Source organism: Monodon monoceros, unplaced genomic scaffold, assembly GCF_005190385.1.
Source record: "Monodon monoceros isolate NGI ecotype Baffin Bay Population unplaced genomic scaffold, NGI_Narwhal_1 Super_Scaffold_2, whole genome shotgun sequence".
In the NCBI taxonomy this organism is placed as follows: Eukaryota; Metazoa; Chordata; class Mammalia; order Artiodactyla; family Monodontidae; genus Monodon; species Monodon monoceros.
The window spans coordinates 46,718,083-46,733,072 of NW_021703776.1; the positions used below are offsets into that span (position 1 = coordinate 46,718,083).

Below are 14,990 nucleotides of genomic sequence, written 5' to 3' on the forward strand. Positions count from 1 at the left end.
AGGGAAGCCCCCCGTTATGTATATTTTTAATTGCTTCCTTGGAATATGCTCCTAGAGGTGGAAAAGTTGAATGGGCTTCTCCTTAGGTCTTGATGCATTTTGTTCCATTGGGCATATGCCCAGTCCTTTGGCAAAAGTGTGACTTGCACTCTTGAAGCTCTACCCTTTACTCAAATGAATGTGTAGATCTGTCCATATCCATTGCTCCTAAGTAATTCCCTTTCCTTTACTTTTATAGCAACTGGATCACCTCCAAGTTCTGAGGTCAGCCTGAGAATAGAAATGAAACTCTCTTTCCAGGTCACATTCTAATCACGGTAATACACAGCACCTTAGCCAACTGGGTACACAACCTGATCTGTCTATCCCAGCCCAGTTACCATAACTGTTGCCAGTTCCTGTCATAGACATATGACAGAGAAGAATGTAACGTACTGTGAGAATAACCTGGTAAATATTGTTGGATGGGATGACATGCATACAAAAGTTTGGTGACCTCGGTTCACATTTAGCCCTTAGCCATCTCTATGAACGTCATATGACTTCACCTGATCTTTAATCACCCCACCACACATACGGGAGCACTGCGGGGGGGAAGTCAGGTCAAGTGATCAATGGGGCTTTCCTAAATTAAACCTGCTTATAATGCATCATTTCCATTGCCTTTCCTCTACAGATTAAAGAGTAGAATTCTTTGTAATATATATTTTTGCCTATTCCAGATCCCACACGCAGGGTAAGAAAAGCAAATGAATGCTTTTCTTTTACTTCTGTTCTTAGGATATATTAAAGAAAAAGGAAGGGATTTTTTTACCTTAAATTGCTTCATCAGAGAGTTTTATTTAGTCTTTTGACTTCTTGAACATTTTTGTTGTTGTTTCATGGAGCTATGCACATATGTAAAAAAGGATTCAGAATACAAAGATATAAATCATAGTGGTATCAAAACCTATCTCCAAGTGGAGATGCAATTTGGAACTTTCCCCATGTTTCCACAACTAAGCTTGAGTAGCAACAAAGCAGAGTAGGAATCAGAAAGATGCATCAGACATGGTCCCAAACCTGATCTCTTTCAGGGGAGAGGTTCAGAAAGGGACAAAACAAGAACATAAATAGCTACAATATAATGTCATAAGTGACAAAATCCATATTTGTAAGAAGGCACAGGGAGAGGCAATCAGGAAAGATATCTTGCAGCACATAGTTTGTGGTGGACATTTACTGGTATAAAATAATGTCTTAAGCAAAGATTTGGATAAAGCACGTTTCATACAGGAGGACAGAGTGAGCAAATTCTCTGGAGAAAAAAAGTCAAACTGACAAATTAATCCCTTTTAAATCTTGTTTTTAATTAAAAGAGTTAAGCCTAATGGAGGGAATGTATTACCGGAAGGAGACAAATGGATGGCTTTTTATCGCCACAAGAAAAAGTAAACGTACTTTGGGCTGCTCAAGTCCCCGCAAAAGGAACTTCCAGTTCCCGACTTGCGCTATTCACCGACGGAGAAAACGCTGTAAGAACTCTAGGCTGTTTATTATTTTCGCTGTCCAATGGCAGAGCAGCCCATACTTCTGCACGCAGCTGATTAGCTACTGTAAAGGCCCCGCTCCGAGCACGAACCAATGACATCTCCGAGCCAAGATTCTTGGAAACAGCTTCTGGCTTGGAATGCGTGACATTGAGACAGCCTCTCGCTTGTAAACAAGGTCGAGTCTGGGCTGGCCCCAGCCCACGCTGTCCGGGGTCCTGTCACAAAAGGCTGATCTTGAGCCCACGTACCTTCTGACGGCCGCTTTGGCTTCCTGCTGTCCCCTTACCCCTCACAGCTTCGGGTGCCAGGCCTCCGCGTCCTGGAGGCGGGGCCCAAAGTTCTCTATCTGAGCTGACGGGCGCGGCTCCAAGCTCAGGAAGCTCTCCAAGTTCCAGTGGCTCCTCCCGGTTGGAGCTTCGCGGGGCGGGGGATGCGGGGGGGCGGGGTGCACGGAAACAAAACCTCGGGAGGCGGCGGGTGGTGACAGGATACGAACTTGAGTCTCAAGCTACCTACTGCTCCATCGACTCACTACCCGATTCCTCCACCGCGAAGCACCCCCGAACCTCAGCCCAGGCCGGGAAGCACGAGCCCGCCAGCCACCTGCTCTCCCCGTCCGAACGCGCCCCGCCCCTTCTAAGGCCCCAGGTCCTGCTCCCCGCAGCCTTCACGCCACACACCAGTCCCAGCTCGTGCCAGGACGTTGGGCATCAAGATGAAGGCGGCACGCTTCGTGATGCGCAGCGCCGGCTCCCTGGTACCCCGCGAGGTCGAGCATTTCTCGCGCTACAGCCCGTCCCCCCTGTCCATGAAGCAGCTGCTGGACTTCGGTGAGCGGGGAAGTAGGGCCCGGGCGGGGACTGGGGAGCTGCCTTAACTTTCAGACCCGGTGTAGGGAGGGCTGGACTCATTACTTAAAACACCTGGGGTCCGCTTTCCTGCTGAACCCTGGAACCTCGAAGCCAGCACACCTTGCCTTTCTTAGATTTGCCTTCTCTCTGACAGTTTGTGCCTGCAGGTCAAGGCCACTTGCAGCCCCGCTGATGCTGGTTGGTTTGAGCTCATCCTTCCTATTCTTTCTGTCCAAAGTTTTCAGTCAAAATAGTTTTTGCTTTCAGTCACCATTTAACAATGAACTGGAAACTTCATCCCCTCCTTCACTGCATAGTACTTCTTGGAGAAGATTCCTAATATTATAAAGTAGCTTTGAATTAACCGAGATTTTATCCTTTAGCCACCCTCCACCCCTCCACAGGGTTCATCTCTCTGTATTCCTAACATTTGCTAACAAAGATTTGTCTCTTTAGCTTTAACGTTATCTATATATTTGCATTACTGCTGAAAATATTTACAAACTTTCTGCACAAATCTTATAAAGAAAATTTCAAGGATTTAAATGTGGTATTATTTATCACTAGTCTAGAAACATTAGGACTCCCACCCCTCCCCTTTTCCCTTCACTACAGTTTCATATCTAGAACTCTGCAAAGGATGTTGTCTCCCTGACATTGTGATTTGACTAAATCCTGCATTCTTTTATGAATACTAAGAGCCTTGGGATATTATGACTTCTTGGATGTGAATCCTCATCAAAAAGAGAAAACAATAATTCTCATATTTGGTCACTTTTTAAAAAGAAAGAAAGAAAAAGACAAAAGACAATAAAGAAGATGCTTACTCCTGAATTATCTACAAGCAGTTACCCAACTGAGAGTTAAATATAATTTTGTAATATATATGTGTGTTCAATATTGGAGAGTTAATGCTACCCAAATATATAATTTAGATATACTTTTTTCCAAAAACTAAATAGATGCTGTTTATTACAGGTTCAGAAAACGCATGTGAAAGAACCTCCTTTGTGTTTTTGAGACAAGAGTTGCCTGTGAGGCTAGCCAATATCCTGAAGGAAATTTATATCCTCCCTGATGGATTAGTAAATACCTCTTCAGTGCAACTAGTTAAAAGCTGGTAAGTGGTGAACCATTCTGAAACAATCTCTAGTTTTAAGATAGTTATCTGAGTATGAATTCTTACAGTATATTAACATCGTAATTGGAAAACAGGTGGTCTGAAGCTTAAATACTTTGAAAGATGTATTTTCTATTAATTTAGGGTAAGTTATCATAAGGGCAGTTATAAAGCTATAAACAGACATTTTTTCCCTGTAAGAGTAGATACTTTCACAATATAATTTTAGAAGGCAATATGAAAAATAATTGACAGTTACAATATTAGTTTGTGTTTAAAATAATAAAAGACAGTTTGATATTGCAAAAAGAATCCTGTCCTAGAAATAGATACAAATGACTATTATTTATAGAGGGCCTAATCTTTGTTACTTACAAACCAATTAACAAAGCAGGCCCAGGATCAAATCATGCCTTTCTCTTTTCCTAGTTGTGGAATCCTTGCCTAGTGTCTTATCTCTAGGCCTCAATTCCCCCATCTATTATTGAGGAGAATAAAGTATATGTCTCAAAGGGATATCTGAGTGTAATTAAATGAGGTAATCCATTTTAAAAGCACTTAGAACAGTACCAGGCACACAGCCAGCACTCAGTGTCAGTAATTATCTCCTTCTGCAAATAAGGATACTGACTTAGAGAGGGTAGGTAAACCAAAGGAGCAGATTTTCAGAGAACAGAGCCAGGTTATGCACTGAGGCAGATATGCACCAGACCTTCACCCTAACCCACTGACTGTACAACTTTTTGTTTGTTGATTTAAGAAATATATGTATTATGCACCCATTAAACAATTGCAATCTGAAACATATTCAGTCCATAGTATTTACTGCTGCTTTCAAGACTTCTATTCACCTATGAATGAATACAGGAGGAAAAAAATATGAAGCCTTTCTGTAAAAGTAATTTCTAAATGCTTTTGCTATAAAAATGAAGGCATTTGACAAACAAAACAGAAAACTGAATAGTGATCTAGGATAGTTAAACAGAAATTTTAAGTTAGCAAGTTGAGGGTTAAATTTGTAGCTTTCTTTTTTTAAGACATATGTTTTCCAAATGTCTTGGAGGAAAGTTTTAATTTTAAACATGATACGTTCTCTCTTCAAATCATTTGGAAAAAAGCAATCTGTTTTCAGCCACTTGTAAGTGACTATTCAATTTTAAAACTTAAAGCCCACCTGTCGCTTTACAGGTATATCCAGAGCCTGATGGAGTTGGTGGAATTCCACGAGAAAAGCCCAAAGGACCAGAAAACATTATCAGAGTAAGTTTTATGCATTAGAATAAGTGTCTAAAACCTTGACTATTTCTAAACATCACATTTTTTTCAGACCTCACTTAAAGGATAATTTATAATAGTATCCTGAATAATAAATAACTACCCCCTTACAAATGACAAGTTTTGGCTTGTTGGTTTTTTTAAAAGCAATAGAGAATTATGGCATTGGAAATGATGCTGAGGATGAAAAGTGTAGAGGACTTTTTAAAAGAAGGAAATCTATTTTTACTCTAAATTTAGTATGATGATTAGATTTGTAGAAGGATTTACTGTTACATAATATCAATGCACGTTGGTGTCATTGTAGAGTACACATTTTCTTTCAGAGTAATTGAGTCTCTAGCTATAAGAATGAGAAATAAGACTCTTTTCTAAATCTTACAAGAAAGTTGAAGTTTTTTTCACAGTGGCATTCTAGAGCCATCTTAAATAGTACTTATTTTTTAAATTATTTTTTGAAAGAGAAAGCTTAGTGAACAACTGGAGTGAACCTACCACTCACAGAGCTGATATTTTACATGTAAGCTAGAAGCAAAATAAATCTGTTTGTGAAGCTATCTCCTCTACTGTAGTCAAAGAATCTGTAGTCAGAGTCTTCATAAAGCTTCATCCAAACGTTGTATGATTTGATTTGTTTGGATGGGTACTTGAGAAAGGCTTTACCTTCTTTGAAGTAATCTAAGAAATATAAATTAATGAAACTTATTTGAACTTCTACTAACCATAAATGTGTTTTGGCTTAGTTTTGTAGATACTCTCATCGAAGTTCGAAATAGACACCATAATGTAGTTCCTACAATGGCACAGGGAATCCTAGAGTATAAAGATGCCTGTACAGTTGACCCAGCCACCAATCAAAATCTTCAGTATTTCTTGGATCGATTTTACATGAACCGTATTTCTACCCGGATGCTGATGAACCAGCACAGTAAGTTAGTTCATCACGGTCATGATATATAGAGATGGGTGTAGAATACAAGCCATACTCTAAGTAGATATTTCACTACTTGGTGGATCACATTCTTTCTCAGAGGTAGTTCTAATCATTATTATCCTGATTTTTATAACAATATTCTTTGTTTTTATTTTTCAACAGTCCTTATATTTAGTGACTTACAGACAGGAAACCCAAGCCACATTGGAAGCATTGATCCAAACTGTGATGTGGCAGCAGTGGTCCAAGGTAATTTCTAGGTTTCTGCATTTCCCTTATTGAAAATGTACATTATCTGATTGACACATCTACTGTTGAGGTGACTCTGAATGAATTACTATTCAGAGTGCTCCATTTATGTCTTTATAAACTGTAATAAAGGTCCTTTGTTTTTGAGAGTCAAGTGCTTAAATATTCACTTATTATATTATAAAAAATCTAAACATCAATAGCTAATGTGCCATATTCTCATAGATTATATTTGATATCTGAAGTGCATATATTCCTATAGCAACAGCTATAACTTAAGCACTGTGTTCATTTTTTCTTCAATGAAATATTAAAAATTTATTTTTCCATACACATAAACTTGTACTCTAATGAATATTTTGGATTAAGGGTAGTGTATACACTGAAGATCACTTGAAAATTTTACTTGGCATAAATTCACTTAATCATTATGGAAAAAAAACCTTCCATTCCAGATGCCTTTGAGTGTTCCAAGATGCTTTGTAATCAGTATTATTTAACATCTCCAGAATTAAAGCTCACACAAGTGAATGGTAAGCTATAAATTAAATATATTTTTATCTATGTAAAATTCAGTGTTCTCCCAGTATGATTACTTCTTGTAAATACAAAGCAATGTCTGTGTTCCTTTTCTGCCTTCTGAACTTGCCTAGAATTTGTACACATTTTTTTTTTTTGAAGCCAAGGTTCTCTTTATCTCAACTGGAAAGTTCCAATTGAGTATATTCAGTTGCTGATGAAAATTCATAAAGAAGAATGGTTTGAACAGATAATTTAGGATTTAGAGTAGCAGCTAAGTTTCAATATCTTTGATCAAAGAAAGACTGCTTACTACAGAATACAGGAATAAGGAGGTCAGATTTGGAGGAACCACTTGGTAGTGGAGATATGCTCCTAAAGAGGTTACTTATCAGATCTGAAAACAAAAACACTTTAAATTGCACTATAAGAAAGAAGCCAGTCATAGAAGGACAAATACTTGTGATTGCACTTATATGAGGTATCAAAAATAGTCAAGCTCATAGAAGTGGAGAGTAGAATGGTGGTTGCCAGAGGCTGAAGGAAGCAGGGAGATGGGGAGTTGCTATTCAGTGGGTATAAAATTTCAGTTATGCAAGATGAGTAAGTTCTAGAGATCTGCTGTATAACACCATTCCTACAGTTAACAATATTGTACACTTAAATATTTAAGAAGGTAGATGTTATGTTAAATGTTCTTACCAATTTTTTGTTTTTAATTTTCACTATAAGTATATATCACTGTTTTGGAAGCAGAGCATACTTCAATAGCTTCAACTCTAGGGTACCTAAAAGGATAAGGCCTTCCCACACTGAATGAAGTAATTACAGGATGAATGCAAGGCACTATTTTTATCTTATCCCATAGTTGCTTCTCAAAGCAAGACAGTACACTGAAATTGGAATAACTTCCTTTCCACTCAAAGTAAACATCTTTTTCAAGTAATAGTTATACAGGAACAATGTTTGTTGGTGGTGAGAATTAAAATCAAGTTGCTCAAATTAAGAGTAGCTTAACTCATGGATTGGGGATAGGGAAATGTAATGGATTGCTAAACCAGAAGTAGGAGTACAAATAAAGACTGAAAAATATTTTTAAGCATTAACAGCATTGTTGCATAATACTTGTAGATAAACTGCTTGAACTGTTTGATGAAATAAAGAGGGAACTGTGCCAGACCTTGTTTTCTGATTCAAACTTTGCCAAGGCCTGGAACACCAAAGAATAATACTTTTATTTTTCTTTTCAGAGTATTATGAGGTTTTTGTTTCTATTTTCTTTAGCCTCTTGGTGAAATTTAAGCTTATTTAGCCTATGGGATTTTATGTTTAGTTGATAAAAATCAAGAATAATCAGTAATAATCAAGAATAATCAGTTGTGTTTACTGTTTAAAGGGAAGCTTCTAAGGTAGGACTTTAGAGTGAGGAGGATGGGGAGTATTCCAATTCTGTTTAAATCTAAAATATTAATCAAATAGATATGAAAGTTTATTTTAATGAAATATTTGTTCAGCAGTTCTAAATTAGCTTAATTTTTTCTAGGAAAATTTCCAGGCCAACCAATTCATATTGTGTATGTTTCGTCTCACCTTCATCATATGCTCTTTGAACTATTCAAGGTAAAGACACTTCCCAATAATTGCAATTTTGTTTTTTTAAATGTTAACTGGTTACATTTTTATTCCCTTTATCATTCCCTACTAAACGGGAGCCTCACTATCTTCTCCCAGGCATGCTTCTGTGTCCTAACAAAAAGAAGCTACAGTTAATGTTTGAAAGGGTACATGCAGTTCCTTGTAGCATCAACATGTATTTGAGAATGCACAATATGAGTCACTATATCTCAATGCTCCCTGTTCCCATTATTTTTTCAGGTGTCCAACAAAGCACTAGTCATTCATGCATTCATTAAGAGAGGTTGTGGGGTGAATGCTTCAGTGACTGAGGCCTTGTTATCTCCATCCCCATAGGCTGGTCCAACTCTAAATCCAGAGGTTCAGGTCCAGAATTACTGGAGGTGGCAGGGTCCCAACCTATGACTAGAATATACTCAAAGGACAGTCAGTTCCTTCAGTGATCTACTTTAATGTGCATATGAATCACCTGGGGGTTTTGTTAAAATTCAGATTCTGATTCAGTAGGTCTGGAATTGGGCCTGAGATGAGTAACTTCTAATAAGCTAACAGGTGATGCTGCTGATCCATGGTCCACACCTTCCATAGCAAAACAGTAGGGTAGGGCTTCTTAAACGCTAGTATGCATTAGAATCACCTAGAAAGCTTTTAAAACACAGATTCTTAAGCCTGTCCCAGAGATTTTGATACTCTTGACCTGAGAATCTGCATTTCTAACAAGCTCTTAGAGGATGTGGATGTTACTGGTCTGGGACAGCCAGGTACTAAGAATCAAATCCTGTCCCAGGTTCTAAGCCCAAACTGAAACACTATACCTGCACCAAAAGACAGAAAAACACTTGAAGCTTTGTGATGGTTCCTAAGAGTCCCCTGGACTGGAGAGGAGGAAGTCGTCAAAAAAAGTGAAATCCTCTTCTAATTCTGATGTAACTCTTCCCGGAACCTACTGTTTCCTAACTTATTCTAATGTTAATGCAATGAGGTATTGATTGTACTACAAACGTCTGATCTATTTTATTTCTCTTCAGCTAATGCTTAGAGCTTAACATTATTATATAGAAAGCAGAAAGCAGATAACCTATCAAAAGAAGGGTAGAGAGGAAAATGGGTAAAATAAACCAAAACTTTATCTGTATGAGATTCATCTACTTATCTGAAAACTTGTTTGAGCTTCTTCTCTGTTAAAGGACAAAAGATGCTTTTTTGTTGATTTACTTTTAAATTGAATGGTCCAACTCATACAGTTATTTTGCCATCATTGGTAAAAGTTAAGATGATAATCAAATGCAAATTGAAATTTAATTTAGAATTATTTACTATCCTTTTAAATAGTAACAACCTTTTCCCAGCAAATTTTATAAAAGCCAATAAATTGGTTCAATGATTCACTGTTATTTGTTATGTAATAGTCTTTGGTGCTTAGATGTAAAATGTAATGGAAAGTCAGAAAAGAGAAAGCCAGGAAATGGACTATAAAAACCAATTTCTACATTTAAATTAAGCTTACAAATAAGAACTTGACAGCTAGCAGAATTGTTTTTCCATTAGACATTACTCCCAGTAGCTATATTACATGGTAAATGAATATTTTTCATTATACCTCCTGCATGACACAATCATAAATGGCTATTTACAGAGCTATTTTACTACTAACTTAAAAAAATAAAATAAGAACTTTGAATTACCCTCTGTGCTGCTTTCATTTTAAACATAAAAAACAGTTATTTATTGTCCCTCATCCTCCTGCCATTGAATTCCTTACGGTTTTGTTTTCTTTAGAATGCAATGAGGGCCACAGTTGAACACCAGGAAAATTGGCCTTCCCTGACACCAATTGAGGTGATTGTTGTCTTGGGAAAAGAAGATCTTACAATTAAGGTAACCATTCTCTGTTTTTCTTTTGAGTCTTTCTTAAGAGAATTTTTTAAAGAGTCAATAATAATAAAGCTCTCTGCTTTGAACAATAGATCAAAGTCATGTACACCAGGTGACTTTTAAATGAAGGAAAGACATTTTTATATAAACAAATGCGTATTGTTTTTAATGTGTAGCTCTGATGACTGGTTTGTTTGTTTAAGATTTCAGATAGAGGAGGTGGTGTTCCCCTGAGGATCATTGACCGGCTCTTTAGTTACACATACTCCACTGCACCAACGCCTGTGATGGATAATTCCCGGAATGCTCCTTTGGTAAGACCAATTATATGGCTAAGTTCACCCCAGCCACCTACTTCTAAATGTAGAGCAAGGATTACAAGGAAGTATTTAGGCAAGTTAATCAATTTAGTTAAATTGGGCATGGGGGTTATGAGAAAGCATTTTGCATTCCTATGATCATGTTCACCACTTTGTCAATAACTGATCTTTCCCTTCTAGGCTGGTTTTGGTTATGGCTTGCCGATTTCTCGTCTCTATGCCAAGTACTTTCAAGGAGATCTAAATCTCTACTCTTTGCCAGGATATGGAACTGATGCTGTCATCTACTTAAAGGTATCCTTTAAATCCAATAAAAAAAAATCATATTTCTGAAAAGACTGCTTCTTTTACAGCCCTGAGTTCTACGGTCCACAGTGAATACCCAAACTGAGTTAGTGCAAATAATGACCACAAGTCATTGTATTTTCTATTTGGTATGTGTAGATATATTATTTAATATTTAACGTGGTAACGTATCAAAAAGGAAGTGGGCCAGGCTACTTGCCTCAGTGAAGCAAAATTGTTTCCCAAGAAGTGCATTAGTTTCTGAGTGAGGAGATGCTCATTTGAATTTTTTAAGGCAAATCCTATCGGCATCTGTAAGAACAGCTATACTTTTGTTTTACTTGGAGTTGTGGGAAATACATATACGCTAGTAATATTTCAGCCTAGAAAACAACTGATATCAAGATACTCAAGACCTTAAGCTGAACTTGTTAGAAATCCAGGGAGAGGAAAGCTGACTGCTCAGAAGCTATCAGTGGGGTGCCTGGCATTTCCTGTTTATACTTTAAAATTTGGTACATGTTTTTTCCATTTCTGATAAAGCCTCAAATTATTTGTTAAGGTCACTGTCCTGATGCTGTTAATCATTTGCCAACTATTTCAAATGAAAATATATTCACAGTTATTAACAACTAAAACATTAAGCTTCTAGGCTCCCATTTTTGTGCAAGGGAAAATGGGACCATTTGCCACATGGTCTTAGAACACCTGAAATAGTTATTCATTTCTTAAATAGTAAAAATGTCTTCAAAGTATTGGAAAAGGTTAACATATTATAGATTTATAGTATCAGATTTTAATAGATCAATAGTATCAGGTTAGGACTCGCACTTTATCACACATACAAAGGTTTTGCCTGCAAAACCTATTTGCCTGTTGCTATTCAACTCTATGGCATCAGCAATATCCAGACAAGGGACATGTGTAACTATTGAACACAAATACTATTACCTGATTTATAACTGTATATATATTATTTCAGCCCCTATGGGGTGCAGATAATATTCATTTTTCTTTTATACAGTGCCTAGCATACCATGGACTCTGGTGTGCTCTTATTAGTAAATCAATTAAAAGAATGTATTTGAATGTTTGAATACTTACCTCTGAATTTATTTTGAATAATCACTTCAGGTACAAATTATGCGATGAATAATTTCTTTGGTTTGATTTTTTCCTCCCCTTTCTTTCAGGCATTATCTTCTGAGTCTGTAGAGACACTCCCAGTCTTTAACAAATCAGCCTTCAAACATTATCAGACGAGCAGCGAGGCTGGTGACTGGTGTATCCCAAGCAAGGAACCAAAGAACCTGGCAAAGGAAAACGTGGCTGTGTGAGGAGGGACCCTCAGGATGCTTTAAGGGATCAAAGTGGGTCTCTGCCAGTGCTGCTTCCTGAATGTTTGCGTGTGAACTCTTGTTTTCTCAAAAACAAACAACAGCAACAAAAACTCCTTGGTCAGAACACTGATGTGAAGAGGAAGAAAGCTCCTTTCTGTGACCCAGGCGAGCACAGTGCAGGACTACAGGAGTTCATGGCTGGCCAGCTCTTTATTCTTTTAACTTAGAATAACGTATGAGTTTATATCAAATCCTGGAGAAGAAATAAGCCTCAGTTTTCCATCTCTTTATCAGCAAGAACGGGAAAGAGAAGTAAAGATGTAGGCTAGCAGTTTCAATGACTGATATTTTAGGCCACTGGTTGATGTTATAAGATACTGGTATTTATGGATTATCAAGTGTCAGTGTACCAGTACTTTCCTGTCACTCAAAGGACTAGGGCTTATTTTATACTATATGATTAGAAATGTATGTAAACATACATTTCATATATATCTATGCACTCTAGAGATGAAAAGCCAGTGACTGAAATAACATTTACTTTGAATGAGGAGGAATGAGCCAACACATTTTATTCTAAGTTGCAGCCAAGGCATGGGCCTATGTAAAAACTCAGAAGAAAGCCCCTTCTGATAAATGCAGTGCCTTTATTATGCTGCTTTTCCTGTTCACACCTCAAATAAGAAGTGAACACTTATTGCCAGGTGCCTTGTCTTGGTTGAATTTTAAAATATGCACTGATTTCAGGACGTTGGCGGTTGGAGGGAGAGAAGAATTACCAAAGTGATAGCAAAATCTCACCTTGCTTTGTTTATAAATGAAACAGAAGTAGATTGGAAAAACCAGTGTTAGGGAAAGAAATCATGCATTCAGAACCTAACTCAGTAGGAAGGGCTGTTCTCTACACTGCAGTGGTGGTAATCCAAAGGCATCTATTTTCTAGGCTTAAAAAGATGTATTTTTTTATATATTTAATTATATTCTCTACACTTCACCATTAACATGTCTGATAAAAATTTGTAATTAACAAATAGCTCAAGAACATTAGAATTTAAATACTTCTTAGAGTATTTTTAACAAATAGCCTGCAAGTAAGAGGTTTTCATGCTATCGATGCTGATGCTTTCATTTGTGAATCATTGTGAATGAGAGCTAATGCATGAAAGCTGGAATGCATATGGAACTTTGGGGGAGTTCAAGTATAATATGCAGGTTGATGGGGCAGTCTAGCACATTCCTCTTAGAGAAGAAATGAAAAAGGAAAGTAGGAAGGAAGGAAGGGAGGGAAGAAAGATGGGAAGGAAGGAGAGAGGGAAGCAGAAGGCAAGCATCTTGCTATATTCCCCACAAATTATTTCAAGAAATGACCCATATTATCACGGATAAATTATTTGCGAGAGAATGAATTGGTGTCTTTCAAAACAGTATGGCTTCTTTAAATGGTTCTCTCACTCTTGCAAGATAATAGGCTTTTATGAGATAATAAACTCTTGTGTGTCAAATTGATGTTTTAAACCGGGATATCGAAAAAAACTAGCACTTCCTGTTTTGTAAAATAATCAGCACTGTCTGTATGTTGAATTTAACATTTGTGTTTAATTTTCTCATGGCCTAGTGGTGTGGTGCTTCTGGTAGTGGCCATAAAAGCCTCAAACTATTTGTTGTGGATTTCAGGTGTTATCATCAGAAGTCCTGGAAGTGGCTTTTCTTGATGGTGAGACTCTGGCTCATGCATTTATTGATTACACAGAACTATTTGCAATAGGTTATTTGACTTTTCAAAAATTTAAACACTTTTGCACGTAAATTCTTGTATTTACCAAAGATTAAAGCAGTTGATTAATAGTTAACTCAAACACTGTGAACTACCTTTAAAACACAAGAGAAAAAGAAATGTTGGTATCTCAATAACATCAACTGTGTAAATGGAGTTCTATAAAATAGAAATAGTCCACATTGGTATTTGTGAAATCTGTGGAAGAACTTTAGGATCCTAGTGGATGGAAACTGAATGTTCAGGCCCACTTAAATTATTAATGTATAAATTGTGTTTTTGTGTCTAGGTTATGTACAGAGAAATGTGACAATTTTTATAATAAATATTTTTTATTATAATGGTAGATGTAATCTTTTAAAGTTCTTTTCTCAAATTAATGGAAAGTACTAAGAAGAATTTGAGGTAAAGTTTTTCCTCACTTTACACCAAGTCTAATTTAGCTACATATGGGGTATAGCCTTTAAAAAACAAAACCTTAAAATCTTAATTTTTAAACAAAAGATACTTTATAGCATTCCAGAAATTTCTGGTTCTCCTTTGCTCTCTTGGTTATGCTCCAATAACACATAGTACAATGTGTGTTTATCTACATGAATAAATTCAAGAATTGTTTTTCCAATGCATGCACTCTCTACATTTTTTTTTTGTAAATTTACTTAAGAGTCTCACTTAGTGACTGTATTTACATAGCAAATACAGTGGAGTATCAAAATAATTACCTAGATAATTTAGGTTCCCAAACAATTTCTAGATTAAATATCTGAATAATAATAGGGTAGAAATAGGATAGGAAGTACTAAATTAACTGGTGACATGTTTTATCTTTGCTATCTTCACACTGTCTTTCTTTACTAATTTAATCCTACTTTATCATTAGACAACATTCTCTGCCTACCTCCATAATGCCCTTATTGCAAAGTTTTGCAAAAAAACAAGTAAAAAAGGAATGGAGGGAGGAAGGAAGAAAGGAAGGGAAGGAGGGAGGGAGGGAGGGAAGAAAGAAAAGCAATTAGAATAAAATAAAATTAGTGGAATAAGTTTGTCATAACTAAATTCTAAAATCTTGTCAGAATAATCATATGTAAATAAAAAATGCCATCAACTATGGCATTAGACTCTAAAGAACCTATACTGAAGCCCTTCAGCCCTTCAGCAATGACATGCTTGTTCACTTGACTACCTTCATTTCTTCTTCTGTCAAGGAAATACTGCACTGTTTAAAGGAAGCCCAAGAGCACACACATACCTACACACACGGATTAGCTATACAGTTCCCTT

At 36.8% G+C, this 14,990-nt stretch overlaps 2 protein-coding genes across 4 annotated transcripts in view; one reads left to right on the forward strand and one right to left on the reverse strand.

The window, feature by feature from the left end:
* The window catches only part of DYNC1I1 (dynein cytoplasmic 1 intermediate chain 1), a 475,334-nt gene extending 463,507 nt beyond the window's left edge, over positions 1 to 11,827 (reverse strand). For all 3 annotated transcript variants that reach the window (XM_029233556.1, XM_029233554.1, XM_029233549.1), the window contains exon 1: positions 11,700 to 11,827. The gene's annotated coding sequence lies outside the window, so the exon portion shown is untranslated. The remainder of the gene's footprint in view (positions 1 to 11,699) is intronic.
* PDK4 (pyruvate dehydrogenase kinase 4) lies at positions 1,989 to 14,320 on the forward strand. Its single transcript, XM_029233559.1, has 11 exons — positions 1,989 to 2,362; positions 3,362 to 3,503; positions 4,692 to 4,763; positions 5,522 to 5,706; positions 5,875 to 5,961; positions 6,417 to 6,494; positions 8,024 to 8,100; positions 9,895 to 9,993; positions 10,194 to 10,304; positions 10,491 to 10,604; positions 11,789 to 14,320. Exons 1-11 carry the CDS (start codon positions 2,248 to 2,250, stop codon positions 11,930 to 11,932), a joined length of 1,224 nt encoding a protein of 407 aa, XP_029089392.1. The 5' UTR covers positions 1,989 to 2,247; the 3' UTR covers positions 11,933 to 14,320.
* The last annotated feature ends 670 nt before the right edge of the window (positions 14,321 to 14,990 follow it).